Source organism: Sebastes fasciatus, chromosome 11, assembly GCF_043250625.1.
Source record: "Sebastes fasciatus isolate fSebFas1 chromosome 11, fSebFas1.pri, whole genome shotgun sequence".
NCBI lineage: Eukaryota > Metazoa > Chordata > Actinopteri > Perciformes > Sebastidae > Sebastes > Sebastes fasciatus.
In genome coordinates, this window is record NC_133805.1 from 9,445,470 (window position 1) to 9,471,366 (window position 25,897).

General features: G+C 39.5%; 3 protein-coding genes across 4 annotated transcripts in view; 2 read left to right on the forward strand and 1 right to left on the reverse strand.

Annotated features, from left to right (window-relative positions):
* Positions 1-453: 453 nt before the first annotated feature.
* On the forward strand, positions 454-7,211 carry gorasp1a (golgi reassembly stacking protein 1a). Its single transcript, XM_074650376.1, has 9 exons — positions 454-644; positions 2,066-2,146; positions 2,628-2,831; positions 2,951-3,037; positions 3,189-3,319; positions 4,007-4,145; positions 4,677-4,785; positions 5,409-5,552; positions 5,658-7,211. The coding sequence occupies exons 1-9, from the start codon at positions 582-584 to the stop codon at positions 6,146-6,148; spliced, it is 1,449 nt and encodes a 482-aa protein (XP_074506477.1). The 5' UTR covers positions 454-581; the 3' UTR covers positions 6,149-7,211.
* A 77-nt stretch (positions 7,212-7,288) lies between these two features.
* Positions 7,289-17,098, reverse strand: LOC141776649 (WD repeat-containing protein 48). Of its 2 annotated transcripts, none has more exons than XM_074650375.1 (18): positions 16,970-17,098; positions 15,101-15,241; positions 14,908-14,983; positions 14,588-14,800; positions 14,419-14,507; positions 13,923-14,024; positions 13,616-13,840; positions 12,792-12,866; positions 12,405-12,507; positions 12,225-12,322; positions 11,384-11,491; positions 11,173-11,269; positions 10,976-11,071; positions 10,723-10,828; positions 10,501-10,588; positions 9,184-9,260; positions 8,893-9,085; positions 7,289-8,792 (listed from the first exon to the last, which is right to left on the reverse strand). In XM_074650375.1, exons 1-18 carry the CDS (start codon positions 17,015-17,017, stop codon positions 8,697-8,699), a joined length of 2,031 nt encoding a protein of 676 aa, XP_074506476.1. In that variant the 5' UTR covers positions 17,018-17,098; the 3' UTR covers positions 7,289-8,696. The 2 variants fall into 2 exon arrangements, with proteins under 2 accessions (XP_074506476.1, XP_074506475.1); XM_074650374.1 differs by having other exon boundaries at positions 14,908-14,986.
* A 4,582-nt stretch (positions 17,099-21,680) lies between these two features.
* LOC141776667 (sodium channel protein type 5 subunit alpha-like) overlaps positions 21,681-25,897 on the forward strand; it is a 49,530-nt gene continuing 45,313 nt past the window's right edge. Inside the window, exon 1 of the mRNA XM_074650409.1 lies at positions 21,681-22,057. The gene's annotated coding sequence lies outside the window, so the exon portion shown is untranslated. The remainder of the gene's footprint in view (positions 22,058-25,897) is intronic.

Genomic DNA, 25,897 nt, shown 5'->3' on the forward strand with positions numbered 1-25,897 from the left:
CACAAAATTTGCAGAAAAACCTAACCAAAAAGTGGAAAACAATCCAATAAAAACAATGAAATACATACAAAAAACAGTACAGAAGAAAAGAAAATATATGAAAACATATCAAAAGGTAATTAGACATCATGAATTAAAGGAAATGATAATTTCCTTTTAAAATGTTCTAAGGATAACGAGCTCTTGATAACATGTATTTTGGTGTTCCATATTTGTACACCACGATATCTGAGGGAGTACTGGCCATGTTTTGTTTTGTAAAAAGGCAGGTGAAGATGAATTATTATATATGTATATTATATATAATTTAATATACATATTTTACCTTAAATTTTAGTTGCCCAGTAGTGGCCTCAGTAACACAATTTCAATAATGAGCATCAATGCTGGGACATGAAGCAGCTCTGATAGAAGTGTTTGCGCATGCGCAGTGTGTTCTGTTCGATACCAGCGATGCTCGATTGATTTGGAGTGCAGACAACATGGCCTCGGACTGTCAGCCGTAATAACTCTCTCTCTCTCTTGTTGTTTTCTGATGATCTTTCTGCTCATTAGCTGTTATTTAAAGCTTCCTGGACGACATGGGGTTAACACAGAGTTCAGAAGTGTCCGAAGGAGGAACGTATGGATACCATGTCCACGCAGTAAGACTGTTATTCTGATGATTTAGCTGTCTTTGACTGTTAGAACAGCTTGTCCAGCTTATCACCAACGGCTACTGGATGCTAACAGGGAGCTAACAGCTAGCCGGGAGAACCCGATGAGCTGGCACTGGTTACCTGGTTACCGGGTTACCGGGTTACCTGGTTACCAGTTTACATGTTTGCCTGTTTACCTCTTTACCTTTATTCCTAGCTGACACAATGCGACAGAAGCTTGTATTTACTTGTGTAATTATTTAAGAAATAGGCTTGAATTGAGTCTTGTAACGTGTCTCACAGTCCACTGAGCTGTTCCAGTGATTTATAGGATTGATTTTAATCATAATAGTAGCTAGATATGAGCTACTGCTATGGACTAATGTTAGATAATGGTTTTCAGCTTCATGGCAAAAGAAGAAGATGATTAATCTATTGGCCTCTAATGAATTGCATATCTTCATTTTTTCATTCCTTTGCAAAAAAAAATAGTAATTGTACATCATTTCATTAACTGTTAAAGCAGCAGTAGGTAGAAATGGAGCAAATAATGATTATTATTTTTATAAAACGGTCTCTATATCCTGACAGTAGTGCATGAGACAGATAATCAGAAAAAACATCATGTGCCTCTGTGTCCTCCGGTGCTCCTAATGGCATCTGCAAGATTTCACAGACTGGAGGAAAACAACCAATCAGAGCCGAGCTGGAGCCTGCAGGCTCTGAGCAGCTGATTACAGCTAAACCGTACACTACAAGATGATTCTGAAAACATCTGAGGAGAGAAATAGGCATTACAGTAACCAAATATTGATTCATAATTGATCAGCGCTGCCTAGTTTGGCCATTTGATCGGAGTTCCCGAGTGATTGACAGCTGCCTCCGTTGCATGAACAGCCAATAGGAACGCTCTCTCTCTGAAATGACCTGTGATTGGTCAAAGTCTCCCGTCACGGGCTAGATTTTCTAAAGCCTGATAACAGAGAAGGTGCAGAAGTCTAGTTTTCTCTCAGAACACTTGAATTATAATATGCTGAAAGGTTATTATGGAATTTTTGCCCAATGATGCCAAAAATATTCTGCCTGCTGCCACTTTAATGCTAATAGCTAACTGATGAATCGATTGAGAGAGATCAAGTGAAAATGCCAGTGGTCCAAGCTTCGCTGCTTCTCTCTGTTTTATATTATTATTAAATGAATGTTTTTTGAGTTTTGGACTGGTGGTCGGAGAAAAAAGCAATTTAAAAAGACTACATGATTAATTGAATATTCAAAATATATCTAAATTGGTCCATAATAAAAAAGAATCATTAGTTGCTTAAAGAGGCTGATTTAGATGCTCCAAAAAAGCATACTCAAGCTGTTAATTCATTTTAATAATTTTTGTGAAGGTGAAGTTATCCAAATGCTTGTGTCGGCTTTGACAGGTGCAGCCAAATTCCCCTGCAGATGTGGCCGGACTGCAGCCATTCTTTGACTTCATTCTGTCTCTGGACAACAAAAGACTTGTAAGTGTATTGATTGTCCTATTGTAAGTATTGTAAGTAGTTAAAGGGATAGTTTGGGTGTTTTGAAGTGGGGTTGTATGATGTACTTATACATAGAAGGTATATTACCTACAGTAGAAGACGGTTGGTGTGCCCCCAGCATCGAGAAATAGACAGGAGGCACCGGAGCAAAACAAAACGGTGTTGTGGAAGGGGGCCGGTAGAAAAATATATTTTGGCTACCTAAAAGAAAGGCTCACCTAAAAAAAAATGTATATCCGTTTAAGTGTACGCTACCTACTGTAAGTAATACACCTACGATGGATAAGTACCTCATACAACCCCACTTCAAAACACCTGAACTATCCCTTTAAGTCATTAGTCATTGACTACAGTTTGGTCATAAACAGGTCATAAACAAAGAGTGCACAGATACAGGAACATAAAAGTAGAGTTACCTCCCACTCCTACTGTTTTGACTCCTCCTCTTACTGTTCACCAGAATGAGGAAAACGACATGCTGAAGGAGCTCCTGAAAGCCAACGTGGAGAGAGCGGTGAGGATGGAGGTGTACAGCACTAAAACCACAAGGGTCCGTGAGCTGGAGGTGATGCCCAATAACATGTGGGGAGGACAGGGCCTGCTGGGTGCCAGTGTTCGCTTCTGCAGCTACCAAGGAGCCAACGAAAATGTCTGGCATGTACTGGTGAGCCTCTTCATCAGGAACTAGAAGAACTAAATCGACTGACCTAACGCTGATTTGAACTTCTATACCCCCTTTACAGCTCCACCATTAGCTCGCTAACTCCTATTGCTTTCCCGTAGGACGTGGAAGCCAGTTCACCTGCTGCACTGGCACAGCTTGAGCCTCACAGTGACTACATTGTCGGAGCAGATCAAGTGTTGCAAGACGTAAGACTCATTTTCATATAATGCTTGATTGCAAACGTTTGGCTCTGATATATTTTGTTTTGATCATTTGTGAGATTTTTCCAAAATTATATCTTTTAACCAAATCTTTGAAAGATGACTCGTAGTTAACTCATGAGTTGCTGATTTGCAGTCAGAAGACTTCTTCTCGCTGATTGAGGCCCATGAAGGGAAGCCCCTGAAGCTGCTGGTGTACAACACAGAGACAGACAACTGCAGAGAGGTGGTGGTCACACCCAATGGAGCGTGGGGCGGAGAGGGCAGGTACGTGACAACACACAGATACAAGTTATTCAGAGTGACTTACTGGAGTATACCACTGCAGCTCACCTTTAATCAGCTGATCTACTTGGCTGGACCGCAGAGGGCCAGCCCTACAAACGCAGTGATGAAGTTACACGATTGGTCGGCCGAGTGTTTGAGTTTCCTCATTGGTCGTTGCTCTTTTAAAATGAAAAGGCGGGAACAGTCCTTTGTTTACGTTTTCAGGGAGGCGTGTCAACGGTTTCACTCACAGGCACGAATGCTCCTCTTTCGGCACATTTCCATCATTAATGATTAATGATGAGAAGCAGTCGCCCAGTGCATGGTGGGAGTGTTGCGGCAAGTTAGAGAGGGTCTGTATTTGCATAATGTTGCGATTTTTCAACTTTATGTAAATACAGACTCTTCAGCCCTTCCAGCGCAACGTGTCCGGTTCACGAAACTTTGAGCAAGCTGTGAAACTAGGTGATCTCGTTCTAAAATGATACAAGATTCAGCAGTGGTATTGCCTATTTCCCGCTTAAAATGTTTTCAGAAGTAGATTTTGGTTGATTGTTTAGATGGAATAACAGAAAGTTTACGAGCAGGCCGTCATGTTGTTACCATTCATTTAGGCCTTTTCAGATTATACAGCATTATTCTATGTTTTAAAATGTGTCTTGAAGCATTTAAAATGTTTGCTCTTAGTTTGGGTTGTGGCATTGGTTACGGCTACTTGCACCGAATCCCAGCACTTCCTGACGTATCGCCGGCGAAGCCTCCCACCCCTGTTCCTGAGGAGGACCCCGCTCCAGAGCTGCCTACCCCTACCCATGGGTTCACAGAGGTAAATCTAAATGCACATTTATTCATTGTTGACTAATCGATTGGTTATGTTTTCAATTAAGTGATTAATTGTTTAGTCTATAAAATGTAAAACAAATGGTTAAAAGTCACATTTGAGAAGCTGAAATCAACAAATGTTTAGTATGTCTGCTGTTTAGATTGCTTAAATGACTATGGATAACAAACATTGGGGCTCATGCTGGAAGCGTTATACGAACAAATGTCCTCTTATTTTTGTACGTATCCACGATTTGTTCTTATTTTGTTATTAGTTATTGATTTCTGGAATTCACCAGTGTTTTCATATTTTTGCTCTTCTCTTACGTAAGAGAACATTTTACGAGTAGTCGAGCGCACTCTTACCAAGATCAGAAAAAAACATTGTTTTCACAGTCCACAAATTGTTTGTCCAACACAAGTAAACATTTAGATTTGAGGAACAAACCACATTGATTTTCTGATAATGTTACATGAGGTCAAACTATAAGTCGTGTAGTAGCGGTAGAGCTTATTTCTGTTACCTGTTTTCCAGGCACCTTTGATGGCACCGTCAAGTCAAAGTGAAGATGTGTTAGACCTGGAGCAGGTGACCCTCCAAGAAGATCCTCTACCTCCACCCATCCAGAGGGTCATGGACCCTGGTCAGTTCAGATACGCAGAGGTGTTAGATAGGGCTGTCAATCGATTAAAATATTTAATTGCATGATTGTCCGTAGTTAATTGCGATTAATCGCAAATTTTTTATTTGTTCAAAATGTACCTTAAAGGGAGATTTGTCAAGTTTTTAATATTCATCAACATGGGAGTGGATAAATGCTTCTTTTATGCAAATATATGTATATATTTATTATTGGAAATCAATTAACAACACAAAATATTGTCCAGAAACCCTCACAGGTACTGCATTTAACATAAAAAATATGCTCAAATCATAACATGGCAAACTGACTTGACTATGACTTGCCCAAAATTGCATGTGATTATCATGAAGTGGGCATGTCTATAAAAGGGACAGTCGTCGTGGGTACCCAGAGAACCCATTTTCCTTCACATATCTTGAGGTCGGAGGTCAAGGGACCCCTTTGAAAATGGCCATGTCAGTTTTTCCTCACCAAAATCTATCATAAGTTTGGAGCGTTATTTATCCTCCTTTGAGACAAGCTAGTATGACATGGTTTGTACCAATGGATTCCTTAGGTGTCCTTGGCATCTAATTGGGTTCATAATAATTTACTTATCAAGTGTTTTGTGTTTTTTTGTTCAGGTTTCACAGACTCTGAAGTGGCGGCGATGAACCCCGAACCTGCAGATTTGGCAGACAGACTGGATCTGTCCGTGTCGTCCATCGACATGACCAACACCTCACTGGCTATGCACGAGGAGAAGGACGGTGAAGTCTCTGGAGTTGGTGAGTTAGGACAGCAGCAGTTTATACAAATGTTTCCAGAGCTTTAATGATTATAGATTTGGCAAAAGGAACAGAGACTGAATGTTTGTATTTCCTGTTGCGCAGAGGAGCTGGAGGACAGCGTGCTGCTTTCGTCGTCGGCTGACAGCCAGGCGGACCCACAAGAGCTGAGCTACCAGGCCGCCGCCGACCTCACCTCTGCTCTCGCTTCCAATGACACTTCGTCAGATTCAGGCGTCCCACCGGCTGAACCATCTCACCTGGTCGCAGAGTCCACAGACCCACCCGGCTCTCCGTGTGAACCTAGCGTTAGCCCAAGTCCCCCTATAGAGTCCCTAGATCCTCCTGCTGCTGAGCCCTCTGTCCCAGCCGAAGACCCTCCCTGCCCGTCTCCCATTGATCTCCTCCAATCCTCTGATGCTGCTGTTGATGAGTCGATGGCTGACGATTCTCCTGCTCAGGCCGTCGAGGATGAGCCAGCGGAGGAGCCTGCACAGCCTCTAGATGTGGCTCCAGCTCACCACTGCAGCCACGAGAGTGACGAGGAAGAACCAGAAGAACCAGAAGAACCAGAAGAAGAGGAGCCTCTTGAGTAAGCTTGCACCAGAACGTACAAAAAACACGAAGTGAAGTTGACAATCACTGGGGCTTTTTACACTGTATAGGAAATACAGGACAGACGGAGGGAAAAGCTGTCTTACAATAAGCGTTTGGCTACTTCATCAAGTTAGTTACACTACAGAAACCAGCTAAAGCGTTAGCATATATATAGAAAAATACTTAGAGGCACTGTAGGAATATCGTATTTGTTTTATATTTGTGGGAATTTTAAGTTACTGCTAACTTGTACACCAACAAGGTTACATTTTTATCCATGCTTGGTTCAAAAATCTGATTATACGGGTGACAAGATTTTGCTTCTAGTACACTAATGTGATGAATACTTGAACATTTCCAAAGACAAACGCATGCATTTATTACAGCAAAGCACAGCTGCACCTTAATATTCATAACACTATCCAAGTTTTTGAAGCTACCAGACTGTTGGCAGCTCAGATTGAGTCGTCACAGATTTTGATTCCCAAAATAGAACTTTTAAAAAAATTGCTTGCTTATAAGAGGGACACTTTTACAGTAGTTTATGGCCCATTGGATTTTTAAGTGTTGGTATGAGGGAAATATTTGTATACTAGTCCGTACACGTTTTTAGTCCACATTTGATGAGGTCAGTTTGTTTTAAACAGTGTCTTTAATGTGATTTAATCAGCCACGCAGTCTGTGATCTGTTTGAAAACTATTTTTACGATTTGTATCACTGGAATCATGCCCCCATGTCTCATTCAACACTATTCTTACTTTGTAATTTTTTTTTGTGATCTATGCAACAGTAGACAAGTATGTTAAGAAGTCTGGTTAACAGTGACGCTGCCGTTGAGTAATTGTTTTCTGTCTTTCTAGGGGGCTTCTTAAACGTTTTTCACTGTCAGAGTAGGTGCTAGCGTGTAAAATAAGGAAAAGTATTTTTTCAGATATTTTATCAATTAATTGTATGTTTTATTAGGAATGCGTGAGTCTTTTGATGAATGTGAAATGGGTGAATCTTTCATGGTTAAACAATCATATCACTTGACTTTAAAAAAAAAATGAAAAAGAAAGAAATTGTCCCTTGTTTTTTCTTATTTCACCTGAACACGTTACAACTCAAGAAACATCCATTTATAATTCCCATAAATCTGTCATTGTTAAACCATTCCAATTTATTTCTTCGAATGCCTAAAATATACATATTTCACAAATTATTACAACAAGGGATATTGCAGTGTCGTGGCCTAATTATGGTACCCATCATGTTTTTGGCCAATTAGAGCTCACTCGATGCGTCCCTCGCTATGGCAACACACACACACACACACTCTTCCTGGCAAAAATGAACTGCAGAAAATTTACAATGAAAAGATCTGTCGTTCTGCTTGGGCGACACACCAAGAGAACTGGGTATTCCCCGTTTATTTTTTACTTTGGTGAATTCCCAACAGTGGTTGAATATTCAGATATTCTCTTGGATGAGATTCCCCTTCGTTATATTCATGATTCATTTGAACTATTAAATCTAAATGAAATATACATTAGGAACAGCCCTCACTGTCATCAAAGTCACTGCTCATGACCCAAGCACAGAGTGGGGAAGCATGAGTTAATAAAGATATATACCTTATATATAATTTCCCGATTGCTAAAATGACTTGGACGACTACTAACATTCTTAAGAGTAAAATGCAATTTCGGGGTTGTAGTGAATACAACAACTTTTTATAACATCCAAGTCAAATTACCTTCATGACCATGAATGTGCTCTAGGGATTTGGAGAAAATAACTGTCGGTTTAAACTGTACAACGACAAAATAAAACTGCTGCAAAACCAAAAAGAAAAACAAAAGCCACTTAAATCAAAAAGATGTTGTACATATATTTACAAAAACAAAGAACATTCAGTCCATTGAGAACAGCACAGCTAAAAAATAAATGACAAAGACGAGTGCTTCTGTCAATGAGGTTCAAGCTCTGCAATAATTAGATGTCTAAAGTTAAGTTCAAGTTAAGATGACAGCAGAACGGAGGAGGATTGCTTTGAGGGCCCGCGACGCTACCCGCAGACAGAGTGTACCCCTAAACTGGTGACGCTGCTGAGACGGGTTGTGGAGTGTTTGTGGAACAAGGACAGTTTCTGGAATGTACTAGAACAAACAAACAGTCTACTACATCCATGTGCGTTATACACACACACGCTCGAACACAAACACGTACTGCAACTTCTGTCGCTTTGAAATAAAACGCCAATCAGAAGGAAAGAAACAAAGTAAAAAAGAAAGAAATTGGTGAGTGCTGGAGAAAACAGTCCTTTCTTCAAACTGAAAAAAAATTTAACTACGGACCACTTATATTTCCCAGGTGTCTCTTGGCTGATCCGGCCTGTTCTGGTCAGTTCCCTATGATACACCGTGAGCCTCGTCCTCACAAATTTTACTGGATTCTCATTGATACTGCGACTCTTGACCACACAATGGGGTTAAGGGTACTACATGTCGGAGGTGGGTGGTGATTGGCAAATGACGAAGAGTTCTTGTTTTTAAAAATTAGGATTTTCACGTGGACTTCTGCCTATAGTGAAGCGTCAAGTCCCCTCCGCTCTTCCAGATAAAATGTTTAACTGTTCTCAGGTCCATGTTGGGATCTAGGACCTGGTTAAAAGATAAAGAAATAAATAAAAGGTTAATAAATGTACAATGAATGAGGATGCACAAGATGTCAAAATAATACAAGCAAAGAAAGACGCCCCACCTGGTCTTGACACATTAGTTCGATCTTCTCCTCGGCTAGCATGGCCATGTCCTCCTCCTTCTCCTGCTCCCCCGGCTTATCGTTGGCCGAGGAGCTGGTGGTCTGCGACTCGTTGTCCAGGTTGATGATCTTCTCGTAAACGTGCTCCATCACCTTTCTCACCTGGAGCATGTCGCTGGCCGACAGGCGGTCCCTGCAGAAACACACAGCGGGTAAAAGTCAGCATCCGTGTCTGTATAGACGTACTGGTTATTAAAGGAAACACAAGCCCAGAGTAGACGAGAGACGTACTTCTTTAGAGTTTTTGCACCAGAGGAAGAGTGGGGCTGGAGGTAGAACGGGATTTTGTTGAACTTGGGCATATTTTTCTGGAAGAGAAGAGATAAAACAAGATAGTACAAATCACACATCAAATAATGACAGGAGCTAATGCACATGCTGTATTCTACAGATGCTAAAGATTTCCTCTTGGAAAAACAGTGACATAGACTTTCAAGACTAAATTCAGATTTTCAGTAGAAAATAAAAGGTGTAAATAACATTAAGGATGACTGAATCCCATTTAGTTGCTCCAGTTTTAGGGTCCTGATATTGTGCCTGCTGACTACGTTTACAGGCACAAAATATTAAGTTTTTTGGTCTTATTCCAAAAAAGACATTACTTACTTTACATGGCTAATGAAAATGAATATTCCACTAATATCCCTGTTTACATGCAGCCGCGCATTCTCCGATTAACGTAAAAACGCCCCCATGACGTACGTCCTACGGCTACGCCCTTTAAATAACTTTAATTTCCCCCCTTTTCTAACTGCATTCATGTCGCTTCCGTGGTGTGCCGTCGTTGTCACCATCAAGACAAGCAATTTTTTTATGCACGAGATCAGACTGACGCCATAAACAGGCAAGAGGCCGTGTGCCGCAAACTGCGGTAAAAACCCCAATTTGAAATGCATATTCCGAAATCCGAATGCGCTGTATACATCTCCAAAGAACGCTCCTAAAGCCTGAACAATATCGGCATATCCCACATGTCTTAATCGGAAAATGCTCCTTTCGGAACACGGCTTAATTCAGAATACCCAAACAGAATATGCTGTTTACATGACCCGTATCAAATTCACAATATTGTCATATTCGTTACAGTGGAATATTGGTAAATGTAGTCAATGTCACGGCTTACTCAGACACTTCTATAGAATGGAGCCATCATTAACACCTGTGCTTTTCCTACTATGAAAAGTCAAGTCTGCTGTGAGGAAGGTCAGGAACTACGTGTGTTGCCTTCCCACAATAAAAAAAACATAATGTAACGTCCTCTATAGTTAATGACGTCGTTAACATTAGATAAGAGTAAAGAATGCCTGTTAGCATTTTGTGTTGCTCAGCTCAGCAGTCATGATTTCCTGTGTTAGGCTACAACAAGCTGCCAAACTGATGGTTTGCCAAAAGCGAGTGAGAGTGGGTTTGGACCCACCAGTGTAACATTGACAAAAATGGATTTTGTTGGCTTCTCTGAATGAAAGAGCTTTAGATATACACATACCAATATGCAAACAGTGCTTACACACAAAAATGAACGCAAGATGGTAACATAATAGTACTCACATCTACAGTTATATCAATAACCCACTGTGGAACGGTCTCGTTCAGCAGCATCGACTCGGTCTCTCCGCCCGAATCTCTACATAGCAACCTGCAACACATAACGCAGCACATCAGAGGTGCAATAAATAAGTCAACATTTCTGTTTAAGACAACTGTAAACTGATGACATTACAAAGATTTAACATTTCACCTGTGTTGATAAGGACGGTAGTGAAACATTACCTAAATAGAGTTCTGCCCCCTGCTTCCCCGAAGATGACTGGCGTGTGTGGTGGCACTTGGAAATATCCATTTCCTTTCTGGACCCTGGTCTCCTGCTCGCCGTTCACTGTGGGCACAAGAACACAATCCTACTGTAAGACACACTGAATGAGGCTTTGGAAGCCGAACGCTCTCTGACAGCAGCAGGAAATGATGTGGTGTGTGCAGCCATGATTTGGTTTCATAATGATTTGGCAGTTTACCACCTCCTTACCGTGGTTCACCTCGTTCTCTTCCTCGTCCATGGGGTTGATGCGAGTTCTGGGCCAGAACTCCAGCAGGGCCTGGAGCAGCAGTCCACCCAGGTTCACTGCGGGGATGATGAAGTTAGCATGTTAGTAGGGGTGCAATATAAAGTTAGCTTCAGTTCTGCGTGATTTAACGGTTATTTGTATATAAAATGTATCTTACGCTTCGGGTCGGATCCATCGGAGCTTGAAAACCCAGCGTCCTTTGCGGACACCCAGGCAGCGAAGCAGTCGCTCTCGTCCAATGTGATAGTGAGCATCTGTTAAAAAAGAGAACGCACGACTATGAGACCACTAACTGGGCTCAGGAGAGACTTCTGGGTTTGAAAAATTCACAGATGAAATGCTCTCGTATTACCAGGATTGTGACTCACCCCAGTTTTCAGATCGACAGAGAACCAGTTTGGCACGTAGACCATCTTGAAGCGCTTTTTGATCTCTTCGTCGAACTCCACTTTCCCCAAGTCCTCACCCTTGCAAGCCTGAAGTAAATATATACATGAAGTCAATTCAAACCACTGGTCTTCTTTAAATTGGAGGGATTCATGTCATGGGTCGTAGATCATGAGGGCAGGTGAGTATCAAATAATCATAACTTCCTCTTCCCAGAGAACCACTTGATTCACTAGTGCCACGTTTCCACTGCATGTTACGGCACGGCTCTACTCAACTCTTTTTTCGTTTTCCATTAGTAGGATAGTACTGTGGATAGTAATTTTTTGGTACCACCTCAGTTGAGGTTCCAAGCGATCTGAACTCGATACAAGAAGGTGAAGTTAAAACACTGCAGACCACTGATTTGATCAGAGAGAATCGTAACTTGTGCGACATCCTGCACAAACCGCCATTTTTATATAGCCACGCTAACGTCAATAGCGACCACAATTTTTTTATTCACTTGACCCAGATTTCTGTAATTAAAACAACGCCGTACAATTGACGAAGTGCAGACGTTCTTCTGTTTGGTTGACGATGAAAGGATCCAGCAAGTGCTGTGGTAAAGATGATGGCAGTGTCATGTGGCGTCTCTATGGCGATCAGCTGAGAATCCCGCCTACACTACTATTCCCAGTGGAAAAAGGAAATGTAGAAAAGGACCTGGTACCAAAAGTGAGTCGAATCAAGTCGAACAATGCAGCGGAAATGAGGCTCAAGGCTCGGACGAAAGAACGTTAACTTCAATCACACTCAAACATACTACAGCGTGGAGTTTACCTTCAGGACATCCCAGAAAGCCACGTTGTTGTTGGTGTCTTTGGTGAGTATGTGTCTCTTGTCATTCAGAATGTGGCACTGTATGATACTGGCACCTCCTGCAAACACAACACAATGCTACTTTATAGAATGTCCAGGAGAAGGATGTCGAAAATACTGCAGATAAATAACCATGTTTACCCTTGATGACTTGTTCTGGCTGAGTACACAGTGGTGTCAGAGGGGTGGTGCAGTCATTGTCATACTCCCCTGATGATCGGAAGTTGTGCATTCCCTTTAGAGACTGCACATACATACAGACAATAATTATCATTAGAGCTTGTCCTGGATTTAAATAATCGCTTCCTAACTCTCGCCAGCAGCAATAGCGGTGATTAATGTAATGCAATTATCTTTTGTGTATCGCCCATATCGTCACAAAGCTGGTTTAAATTCTTACAGAAATTACAGCAGGATTATTGCTGAATAGCATTAAGCGTGGCGTGGCCACATGCACAAGTCTATCTACACTGTATTTAATTATGCTGACGGTCGAGCAGTGATCTCAGAGGTGTCACGCATGCTTACCCATTTATTAACGGATGACTTGGTGGTGGAGACCCAGATTGCTGGAGGTGGGTCAGCAGATCTGTCCAGTTCCATCTGAGCAAAAGAGAAAGACGGCTCCAAATGGTTAGCTATGAGCGCAGGAATGACTGAGGGCCATTATTCATTTCATTCATGGATTTTAAACTTCTTTTTACCATTTGAAAATACAATACAGTACAACGTTTCTTAAAATAAGCTCTGCCGCTGCTAACAAAGAACAGAAAAGACAAGCCTATAAATAAATAGAGCATTCAAGTGACAATAATGTCTGTACAGTAGGGCTGTCCTCCACCAAAGAAATTCTTAGTCGACTAACACTCATACGATTTTGATGACTAATCGAGTAGTTGATTTAATACAGATCTGTGATCTGTTCCTCCACAAAGAATCACACAAAAGCTCCACTTTGAATCTTGAGAGATGTGCTCATATGTTTCTTAGAAATAAGTCATTCAGCATGAAAAAAGCATAAACAACGACTAATTGACTAAAGAAATCTTAGTTTTTTTCTCTCTGTAAGACAGTTAGCAACGTAACTTGTACTGTAATGTACATGCAATAGAAACACCAAACGCAGGTAAAATAAAAGAACCATTAAACACAAAGTACTACACCCAGTATTTACATCTACACTGCAAGCAGACACCAGGTGAAAGCAAAGGTCAGCATTCAGACAAGATCTTCACTGCTCAATAACAAACTTTTCAAATGAATTAAATTGTCCAACAAATACTGTAGTGCGTCACAGAATTACACCATTACTGCACAAAAGAAAATTAGTTCCAGGTTAACTGGCTTCTTACTTTGAGCACCGGGGCCTTCTCCTCACAGATGAGCACACGGATGTCCGGGTTACGCAGGTCGGTGCAGTAGATCTTTTTGTCTCTGCCTCCAGAGTAGACGTGTGTAAAGGCCTCATTGACCTGCAGCGCCCAGACCCCTTCGTCGTGCACCCGGTAGGTGGCGATGCACCTCTGCTGGCCGAGTGACCACAGCCGGATGGTCCCGTCCGAGCTGCCCGACAGGCACTGGGGAGAAGGATGGCGGGTTTAGATTTTTAAATCCCTCTTGTGTAACAGCTGCTGCCTATCGCTGTATATTTTAACTCACTTGAGTGCCATCGCGATTCAGCAGCAACGACTTGACGTTGTCTGTGTGACCTTTTAGCTTCATCAGTTTTGCACATGTGCGAGGATCCCACACCCTCAGAACCTGAAGGAAGAAAGAAAAATGGAGGGCGTGAAGACGGGCACTTCTTTACTATATTTACATGCACGCTAGAACCAGATTACTGTGACTAAACAAAGTAAGATAACAGTTCAATTGAAGCATTCACATGGTTTCAAAGTAACTGAACACCTCCTGTAAACTCAGTTTGTACACTAATTAATGTCCACACAGATGTGTGGTAGCCTACAGGAAACATCTTATGAATATATCATAAGAAAGGCAAGTGTAGTACATTCCCAATCTAGTTTCAGGTTAAAAATGTTATAAAAAACCCAGATAAGATGTTTAAATGTCAGGTGAAATAATCAGTTGTTTTAGTCTAGTTTCACTGAACTAATAGTGTGCATGTGTGTGTCACAGTGATGAAAACGCAAACCTTTTCTGTGGATCCAGATACAATGACTGTGCCCATCTGGTTCATAGCCAGACTGTAGATAGAGTCCTTGTTCCCACTGAGTGACGAGGCTGTTGGGAGACATATTACAGAGAGTCAACAGAAGGTACAGAATATATGGGCACAACTGTCACACAGAAACAATACTTACTGGTGACAGTGTTGTTGGAAGCAGTGAGTGCTGTTAGTGTGTTCACATCCCAAAGAAAGATCTGCCGGTCGAGACCTGCTGATGCCACAAGCTCCTTGTCCTTAGCGTAGGCCAGAGCTTTCACGTAGTCCTTGTGTGTTCGTAACGTCGACATACAGAAGCCTTTGTGCGCGTTCCATACTTTGACTGTTGTGTCTGATGAGGCAGATATCACTGAAAATAGAGAGTGAAAGTGTATCAGGTAAGTCAGTCAGAATAGTAGAATAAAAAAGCAGTATTAGATGCTAAACAACCCTAAATAAAATCTTAATCACACTCACATGTTTTGCCGTTGCAACAGAGAACTATGTCATTAACCCAGTCTGTATGATGCTCCATTGAGGCAATGTAAGGATCCTGTTACAAAGAACGAGAACAGAAATTAAGGCACTTACACTATTGAGAATAAGAAAAAAACTATGCATGTGACAGCTGATAACATTGAGAGTGTATTTTTTTAATTAAGAGTCCTACCTTATGCTGGTAGACACTCCATATCCGGATGATGGAGTCTCTTCCAGCAGTGAAGAGCCGGTTGAGCGCAGGGTCTAGCTGGAGTGCATTCACCCCATTTCGGTTGTACTTCTCCACCTCATCTCTAATGACATAGGACACCTGCAACACAAAGAGGGGAGTGTGAGCACTGAGGTCTTCTTCTTCTTCTGCAGCACAACTAAGAGGGACACCTCAAGGCTGAACAAGCTGATCAGGCGGGCCTGCTCTGTGGTCGGCATGGAGCTCGACTCTCTGGTGACGGTGGCAGAGGAAAGAACACTCAACAGACTGCTGGCCATACTGGACAACGCCAGCCATCCTCTGCACACCGTCATCACCAAACAGAGGAGCTCGTTTAGCGGCAGACTGCTGCTCCCCAAGTGCTCCACAGATAGACTCAGGAAATCCTCTGTCCCCCGAGCCATCAAACTGTACAACTCCTCTCTAGGGAGGGGGGTGGACAAAGGAGGACGGTCTGCAGGACAGATTATAATGCACTATACTCATTTTTAACAGTCTCTTCTGCACTATATTCACTTTTTTAATAGTCATGTATCACAGCTGTTACCCTGCACTATATTCAGTTTTAACAGTTTTCTTCATCTCCTTGTATTTTTATATCTGGTATATTTTTTTTGTACGACTAACTTTTTTTACTGCCTTTTTACTAACATGTTTTTGCACTATTGAACTGTGATGCTGGGAACTTGAATTTCCCCCGGGATCTATAAAGTTACCATCTATCCATCTATCCATCTATGTATCTATCTATCTATGTATGTATGTATCTATGTATCTATCCATCTATCTATCTGTGTATCTATGTATCTATGTATCTATGTATCTATCTATCTGTGTATCTATCTATCTATGTATCTATCCATCTATCTATCTGTGTATCTGTGTATCTATGTATCTATGTATCTATCTGTGTATCTATCTATCTATGTATCTATCCATCTATCTATCTGTGTATCTATGTATCTATCCATCCATCTATCTATGTATCTATCCATCCATCTATCTATCTGTGTATCTGTGTATCTATGTATCTATGTATCTATCTATCTGTGTATCTATCTATCTATGTATCTATCCATCTATCTATCCATCCATCTATCTATCTATGTGTATATGTATGTATATATCTATCTATGTATCTATCTATGTATCTATCTAGCTTTCCCACAAACACACCCACTTCCTTGTGCACACGCCGAGGCTGCAACGCCTGCAAGTCTCATGCTCTTCATTGCAAGGACATGCAGAGCCACATAGCCAAAAGTAAATGACACATATATATTTGGTTAATAACATTAAATTCCCCCCATTGAGTCACATTAAAAATGCACAACTGCATTACTTATAATAGGGTGTTTTGATGTGCTAGTAGCAGTGTATACGAGCAGGGTGCACGACAGAACCAGCGAAGACACGAACCAGCAATTAGACCGAGCCCAGACACAGTGAAGCTACGCTAAGCTAAGCTAACCGTTAAACGCTTTAATAGCATAAAAACACAGCAAAGACAACTCATTCATCATTTGTGTTACTATAAGAGCTCTGCAGTTACGTTATAACACATTTATCACGTATTTATATGATCATTATTTACAGAAATGTGTAATAATTTAGACGCCAGCCGTTAGCAGGAGAGGCTAACGGACGTTAAGCTAAGCTAAGCTAGCTCTGTTAGCCGGCTCGAGTCATGACTCATAAACAGTAACGCTGCTCGTTCACAGACGGGTTTTACTGCCCGTTTAGTATCCGTGAGGCTCTTTGTAAAGATGAAGATCATAACTGTGCCGTTGCCACACACTCAGTAGTAACGTAACTGTGATAATGTACCTGTACTTTTCTCCGCCCAGCAGCGTTTTGCCTGTGATGCGTGGCCATCTTGCATGTTGACAGTCAATTCATGTGATGCTGCTTCCGGAAAAAAAAGAAAACACTAAGCACTCGAGCATTATGGGTAATGTAGTTTTTTTGACACTGTCTTCTCGTTTCACTCTGTAGGAAGGAGCCCGGGAGACCAGAGAAATGTTAAGAAGAAGGCATCTTAACATAGAAAGCATCACGGCCCGTTGAGGAGTTTTTTTTTGTTTTTTTTCTTTTCTTGTTTTTTTCTTTTTTCATATATATACATATATATACTTTTCTGAAAAAAGTCAGAACTTTACGAGAAAAAAAGTCGTAATATTACGAGAATAAAGACATAACTTAACGAGAAACAAAGTCGTAATATTACGAGAATAAAGACATAACTTAACGAGAAACAAAGTCGTAATATTACGAGAATAAAGAAATAACTTAACGAGAAAGAAAGTCGTAATATTATGAGAATAAAGACATAACTTAACGAGAAACAAAGTCGTAATATTACGAGAATAAAGACATAACTTAACGAGAAACAAAGTCGTAATATTATGAGAATAAAGACATAATTTAACGAGAAACAAAGTCGTAATATTACGAGAATAAAGACATAACTTAACGAGTAAAAAAGTCGTAATATTACGAGAATAAAGAAATAACTTTACGAGAAAAAAAGTCGTAATATTACGAGAATAAAGTCATAACTTTACGAGAAAAAAAAATCACACGTAAAATTACTGCTTTCTAATATTATGACTTTATTCACATAATACTACGACTTTTTTCTCTTAAACTTATGACGTTATTCTCATAATATTACGACTTTTTTTCTCGTAAACATATGACTTTATTATCATAATATTACAATTTCTTTCTCGTAAACTTATGACTTTATTCTCGAAACCTCAGATTTTTTTTGTTTTTCGTCAATGTGGCCCTAATACTCCGTCGTACCATAGACCTACAATAATGATAAATAAAAATGAAAATGTAAACAAAAAACAGTTATTCATTTCCGTTTTTCAACTCCCCATGGCTCTGTTTTCAGGCTTTCAAAAATCCAGCCTGTGACGGGAGACTTTGACCAATCACAGGTCATTTCAGAGAGAGAGAGTGTTCCTATTGGCTGTGCTCAGGCTGGTGGGCGGTGCTTGGTATTTCCTCAACTGATCTCAACATGAATGCTGGGTCACAAACTTTCTCATTTTACAGCTAAACAGTACACTACGAGATGTTTCTGAAAACATTTTATGCAAGAAATAGGCATTACAGTAACAGAATATTGATTCATATTTGATCAGCGCTGCCTAGTTTGACCATTTGATCGGAGTTCATGAGTGATTGACAGCTGCTCAGAGACGGCAGGCTCCAGCTCGGCTCTGATTGGTTGTTTTCCTCCGGTCTGTGAAATCTTGCAGATGCCATTAGGAGCACCGGAGGACACAGAGGCACATGATTTTTTTCAGATTACCTGTCTCATGCACTACTGCCCGGGTATAGTGAACATTTTATTAAAATAACTTTTTTTAATCATATTTGCTCCATTTCTACCCACTGCTGCTTTAAACCATATAAATTGCATTCTAACATGTATTTATACTCTCCGATAACTTATAAATTGCAATCGAGGTGCTTCTTTTATCACCATCAGTGCTACATCTGCCCCTGCAAAGTCAAACACACGCAGGCAGCAAACACCAAGCAGGCCTTTAATCCTTTAAAGAACGGCTTAGAATATATCAGAGGATAATTTCTCATATGGTCTCCTTTTACAGCCTACCACGATTAATACGCAACACGGATGTGCAATACGAATGCTGACCCAGTGTTCAACCTCGATATACAATCTTGTGCATCATTTTAGCCTTTCCCTGTCAAAACATACATATTACATCATTAACCTGGGCTCGAATCCAGGAAATATTGAGGTCATGAGTCAAAATCAAGTGTTACCATTTTATTTCCCATCATAATATTCTTACATGTTATTCCTATGGTCTAAGACAGTCCAAAAAATATTAGAAAATATGAACAACTCTTTCCCAAATCCAAAAACAAAAGTGCTAAAACTCAAATTTGTGATGTCATAGGGTATAAAGTGTGGAACTGCTCCACATACAATGAATAGGTAAAGACTTAAAGAGAGCCGAAGTCTTCCGGTGGACCACTATGGGACCTAATTTCTAAAATATGAACGGTAGTCAACGGTGAGAGACAAATACTTTTTTGATCCTGGTTGAATTACGCCATGAATCACACCTATGATGTTTTTTCAATTAAAAAGATAATTTTGCAAGTCAAGAAAGTAAAATGCATAATAGGAAAGACTACACACCCAAAAGTCGCATAAGTGACGTCTCTCTTGCTGAAGCTACGATGTCTGTGTGTTTCGTACTGGGATTTACTCACACGAGCAACTGTCTCACTCGTTCTTTCGCTTCCCGGCTGATGAAAAAAGACCAGGAGTCGCTGGATAAAATACATCAGGTAAGATAATGTTTAATTTGTGCGAGGATCATATAATTTAGCTAGCTAGCTGGTGTTAGTGACGTATATTGTGAGAGACGAGAGATGTAGTTCATTGAGCAATTTCACACTAAACTAAATGATACTACGACAAACCGATAAACTGTGACTTTCTTGACTTACAAAATTATCTTTTAAATTGACAAACATCATATGTGTGATTCATGGCAAAATTCAAATGGGAAATATATGTGTACTGTACATATGTATTGTTCTAGAAGACACTGAGAGCACCCAGGGGAATGTTCTGAGTATATGGGAACATTTTCTGTTTCACAACTGACAACACTACAATAGAATAAAGCTTGTTTGGGTATAAAAAAGTAAAAAAAACATTCTGTGGGTTCATAAAATCAGTCTCCCATTCATTGTCTATGGAGCAGCTCCAGACTTTATACCCTATATGACATCACACGTTTGAGACTTACTTCTCTGGTTTCTGGCTTTGAGAGAGAGTAGCTCATGTTCACAAATATTGATTGAACTTTCCTCGGCCATGGAAATAACATATTGGAATTCTGAATTTAGGCAGTGTTCCCCTTTAAGGCCCTCTACGCTGCCAAGAATAAAATGTTGTTGAATTAATCTCAAGTCTCAGTGGAACAATAGACCTACTGGGTCTATAAATACTAGAGTCAGCCTAAACATCTGTTCATTTTTAGTTGTACAGTAGAACATACACTCCTTCAGGTTGCAAAAATTCCCAGCCTTTCTTGTCTTTGAGAGGTTGGTCATTTAGCAGAGCACATACTGCATTTCCCAGACTATCATATTCACAGAAAATCTATTGTTGGCCACTAGAGGGCGCAATAAGAGGCCAAAACTGTAGGCGTACCACCACCCCAGGCTCGGCCCACTGGAAACACACAATATGCTGACAGTTTATGTTAAACCATGTCCCTTTACAGTTCATTCAAGTCAGCAGATGATTTTATTGATTAATTCCTCTCTGTAGTTGAAGGTGAATTCAGTTGTTGTAGGCCTAGGTCTTAGTTAACACATGGCAGCCTGTCTCTGAAATGCAATGTTATGTCAATTGCAAAATTAAATATCCTATTCTATGATCATAGTCTACGTTCAAGAAACAACAGCCTATGTGGTCCATATCCTCAGAAACTCAATGATGACATTAGGTTACTTAGCCCAGTGTTTACCATAAATCTACCACTGTGGTTTTCAAAGTGGGGTCCAGGGACCCCCAGGGGTCCTTGAGGGGGTTCCATGGGGTCCCCAGCAGGAAGGGGAATATATTTTCACTATAACTCCATCCATAAGTGAGAAAAATAGTCATACAATGACAGAATTCATGACTATTATCCTATCAGATGGGGGACCCTGAGACAAAGGTTGCGTCCAAAATACCATACTAACATGCTAGTATGCTAAAACAGTATGTGAGATATTTTAGTATGTCTGAAACCTTAGTATGAAACCAACAGCACGCGAATGCATATTATTTCCGATGAAACATTACATTATGCAACACTGGACACTACGGCCGCAGAGAGCAGGTCGTCCACCAATCGGAAGGTCGGTGGTCCGATCCCCGGCTGCTCCAGGTCACATGTTGATTTGTCCTTGAGCAAGACACTTAACCCCAAATTGCTCCTGAAGGCATAGCCATCGGTGTGTGAATGAGTATTTAGATTAGATCCAGATGGGAAAAGTTGGCACCTTAGCAGTCTCTGCCATCAGTGTATGAATGTGTGTGTGAATGGGTGAATGCTGACATGTAGTGTAAAGAGCTTTGAGTGGTCGGAAGACTAGACAAGCGCTTTATAAAAGCAAGTCCATTTACATTATGCAATTTTTGACAAATCAAATGGGGGTCCTTGGTCTAATTCGTGTCAGTTTAGGGGTCCTGAAAAAGTTTGGAAAATGAAAGCAGCCTATTTTATGTAAGCCTGGGAGTTTTTCTCGCACAGAATTTTGGGTAAACAAAGTTAAAGTTCACTATGTCCCTTATAGGCTACTGTATGTTTTTTGCGATCTGGTAATGTGTTAAACCGCCTCACTATATATCTCTGTCCCATGTTGAATGTGCCATGTAGGAGCAGTAATCCCCTGCAGGTCCAGCAGCATCCAGCATCCTCCCTCCCATCACGCTCTTCTGGCTCTCAAGGGCAAACCGAGGTGCGCGTCTGAGGAAGACGACAGCGCAGAGCAGCATCCTCTCCACGCTCCTCTGAGGCTCGGGACCTTTTTCTTCCTCTGTGGGATGAATACGGAAGAGCCACTCTGGATGGAAGAAAAGAGGACAGCTGGCACGACGACGCACCTGTCGCAGGTTTCAAGATGTCCAACATAAAAGGTGATTAGACGACCGGCTTTTGTATAGAAGACTTTTTTTTTTTTTTTTGGATTGTGGTGATAAGACGCACTTTTCTCTGATTGGAGTTTTGTTGTCCATCATGAAGAATAAAATGTTGAGGAGAAGACGACATGGATTTTGCGCGGAGAGTTTGGCTGTTTCTTCTTCTAAAACCCGAAGAACTCAACTCTGGAAATGATGCTGTAAATCTCAGAGTTTCATATGTAAGTATTTCATTTTTTTGGAATTAATATTGAGCATGCATTCATCTTGACAGAAAAGTAAATTACTTCTTAAAGAGTGGTCTGTTAACAATTTAGTCCTCTGTTTTTCTTTTCTTTTCTATGATGGGTTAAAGGAGTAATTCTCCATAAAATAATAATACAAAAAATAAAAGATATTATTTCTTTTAAAGTCTGGTGTTAAGGTTAATCTATCATTTCAAACAATACCAACATTGCATATGTTATACAGTAGATATACCAGAAACTCAATTCTTGAAATTATGCTGTAAATCTCAGAGTTTCATATGTAAGTATTCAGATTTTTTTGGAATTAATATTGAGCATGCATTCATCTTGACAGAAAAGTAAATTACTTCTTAAAGAGTAATCTGTTAACAATTTAGTCCTCTGATTTTCTTTGTTTTCTATGATGGGTTAATGGAGTAATTCTCCATAAAATAATAATAAAAAAAAAATAAACAAACAAAAAATTATTTTAAAGTCTGGTGTTAGGATTAATCTATCATTTAAAACAATACCAACATTGCATATTTTATACAGTACCAGAAAGTGCATAATGCAAAATATAAATAATGTTTTAATATGCAATGTTGAGCATTAAAGGCTTACACTTACTTACTTACTTACAGGGATGACATACATTTCTGGTGCAAAATTTTGTGGCTTCTGTGACACATTACATAATGCTCAATGTGAGGCACATTTGAGATCTATTTTCCTCTTTTGGTGACATCAAACACCTTCATCTTCTTGTCAAATGTATAACTGATGTGTAACTCATGATAAGTTTGAAGATGTCCCTGTTTTTGGAGTGGGATTCAGTTCAGCATATAAGCGTCTATACAGCTCATGTAAAAGTAATTGTCATCAATTCATCCCCCCTATTGGTAATGTCTTGTTTTGTAGATCTATACCTTCTGTAACCTACGTATTTAAGCTATGTGATGCAATTACATTGAAAGGCTTTTTTTTGCAGCAGCAGAAGAAGAAGTAGGTCATCAGTTCAGTCTGCTGCATCTAGGATCACAGTATGAAGCTCTGAGAGGGCACAGACACGTAACATGGCCCACTAAAGAATAAGTGTGCAGTCTGACTCCCAGTCTGGGCTGGAACTTTGTAATCAGATAGTTTCATTTGATGGTAAATCCCTCTGTCAACAATTCCACATGTGGTGCTTGTTTTTATAAGATAGTTAACAAGTCTTGATCAAGAAAGAAAAGATGCAAGAAAGAAAAAACTCTTAACAGACCTATAATATAGCCAGAAATAAAAATTAAAAACATATAAATACTTGGAATCACGATATCAGATATTAACTACACGATTATCGTGGCCTAAAGAATTCACGATATTAACGATATTATTGCGATATCTATAGAAGATTTTAAGAAAGAAAACAAATAATATAATAATGCCATCGGTCAAATTCATCTTTAACTTTGTTTATTGTACGTTTAGTCTCTTTTTTGGCAAATTAATTACGCACAAAATATGACTGTAGAGCGGTGAAGAGAGAGAGAGAGAGTCTGTAATCATAACTGTACAAAAGTGTGATCATCATCATATCATATGTGTATTATTAACATGATATTAATGTTTAATTTTTAAATTATCACGGTTATCATCAATACCGGTATATTGCGACAACCGATTCATTCACAGTGTACAGGCCTTTGCAATGTAAACAAAGTAGTCCTAAATGAAACCACTAATTTGAGATTATATATAATCAATCACCATGAGTGAACAAAGAAATGCTTGTTGTGTTATCCTTCTATTCTGAAAGGAGCTTCTTTCAACTCCATAAATCCAGAGAAACATAAAACCTGAATATTAGTAAATACATAAGAGTAAAAATAACAGAAAATCACAACGACATTCTTTTTACTACATAAACCATTATATAATTGTTTGTTTTCATAAATATCCTATCATTATATTTGGCAAATGTTTTATAGTACAGCCAGTGAAGTACATATTACATAATGACCATAACGACAACAAGGTGATCCCACTTGTTCTATTTCAAAGAAACAATCTGTAATATTGAATGCAGACAATTCACAGGAAACATGGAATATATGTTTTCTGGCATTTCAAATATTAAGAAAAGAGAATTTTGATAAGAAAAAACAGTTAGAGCTAATCAGAAAATTTTAGATTTTGCCTTGAAAAAATGTTAATAAATAGATTAAGCTGTATTTTAATAACTTTGAATGATAAGCAGGTGACAAAGTAACAGAAAACGTATTGTCGTTTGTAAGAGCTACTCTTGAAAAGTGACTTTATTCTTTATTGGGATCCCCATTAGATGCCACCAGGGTAGCAGCTACTCTTCCTGGGGTCCACACACAACAAAAACATAACATATAACAAGACATATAACACATTTTAAAAAATCACAATAAAAACATGTTCAAGAAAAATAAAATAAAAAAATTAAAAGAAGAGAAAAAAAAAAAAATAAATAAAAACTGCCTAAGATAAAAAAAATAAATTAAAAAAATTCACCGTTTTTCAGGTCAGCCACCGGGATTATTTTTAATGTGATTTTTTTGTATTTGTTTTTTAAACTTACCTTGCTAGGTGCTTCAGTGATCCTAGTAGGCAACTTGTTCCACATTGGGATTACTTAAATGAGAACACTCATGAGGAAGAATAAAAAGTAACAACAGAATGTCAAAGTGAGATCAGGTGATCTGGTCTTCAGTATACATGTGAAAATATGTGTTTCCTGTTAAAGTTGGAATATAAGTTGATAGAAATAGAAATGGAGACAGAGCAAAGTGCCAGCAGTCCAGTTAATATAAAGTGACAGATGTAGAAAAAATAATAACATACTTGTGCAGAGAGTTGATATTGTTTAAGAGCTAGTAATCACTCAAGAGGCAGCGTACATTTGATATTAAATCATGATTATTTCAAATGGTTACAGTAAGATAAGCTGGATATTTGCCAGAGAGATTGACCCGGTCAAACCAAAATAACAAAGTCTCACAAAGCTGAAAGGAGTTGAAGTGATGTGAAGTGACGTAATGTGATGTAATGTGGTGTAATGTGATGTAATGTGATGTGGGACCATGGTCTTGTGATGGTGGATCAATGCCTTGCTCATGAGTGGTAGCTGATTAGAAAGAGGAGAGTATTACTCATTCATTTTTTCCCCAGCTGCTTAAAGGGTTCAAACTAGAGCTAGCCAGGCTGATATATCAGATTGTGTATATGTCAGCAGATAGATAACAGGAAATTATAGAACGGACACGCCAGACTAGGTTTGAGATCATTGTGTGTCACCATTAGTTTGTCCACCAGAGAGCATTGACAAGTTGACCTTTACACTGTAAAATATCCCACTTAGTAGCTATACAGTATATCTTGGTCACAAAAAAATTTAAGGCACCCGTATTAAGATTAAGATTAATATTAAGATTGTTTGTTTATCAGGGCTGTGTATTGGTAAGAATCTGGCGATACGATGATGATACAGGGGTTACGATTCAGTATATTGCAATACTGTAACTAAGGCAATATTTTGCGATATTTCAATCTAATTTTAGGAAAACTTTCATAGTATATAAAGAACACACCACCATATGCATCAAATCTGAGTAAAGTTTACTTTTTTATGCAATCAGAACAGCGGGATCTGCATTTGCATTTATCAGAGTTGCTGTAACATCCAACATCACAGCACTACTTTGAGAGGACACATACACTGAGAGGGTGCATCTCTTTGCAAATTAAATAAATTGACTGAGTTCATATTTGCATGTAAACTATTGATTATAAATCAATAATGTTTTTGAGAATCGATGCAGT

What these genes read in the sequence shown, in the direction of transcription:
- gorasp1a (XM_074650376.1), top strand. Translation starts at nt 582, where the DNA reads ATGGGGTTAACACAGAGTTCAGAAGTGTCCGAAGGAGGAACGTATGGA. An exon ending in ATGGATACCATGTCCACGCA is followed by an intron (nt 645 to 2,065) that starts GTAAGACTGTTA and finishes CGGCTTTGACAG; the next exon opens with GTGCAGCCAAATTCCCCTGC. An exon ending in CCAGAGGGTCATGGACCCTG is followed by an intron (nt 4,786 to 5,408) that starts GTCAGTTCAGAT and finishes TTTTTTGTTCAG; the next exon opens with GTTTCACAGACTCTGAAGTG.
- LOC141776649 (XM_074650374.1), bottom strand. Translation starts at nt 17,017, where the DNA reads ATGGCCACGCATCACAGGCAAAACGCTGCTGGGCGGAGAAAAGTACAG. An exon ending in GCCAGAACAAGTCATCAAGG is followed by an intron (nt 12,323 to 12,404) that starts GTAAACATGGTT and finishes TTGTGTTTGCAG; the next exon opens with GAGGTGCCAGTATCATACAG. An exon ending in GGTGCAAAAACTCTAAAGAA is followed by an intron (nt 9,086 to 9,183) that starts GTACGTCTCTCG and finishes GTGTTTCTGCAG; the next exon opens with GGACCGCCTGTCGGCCAGCG.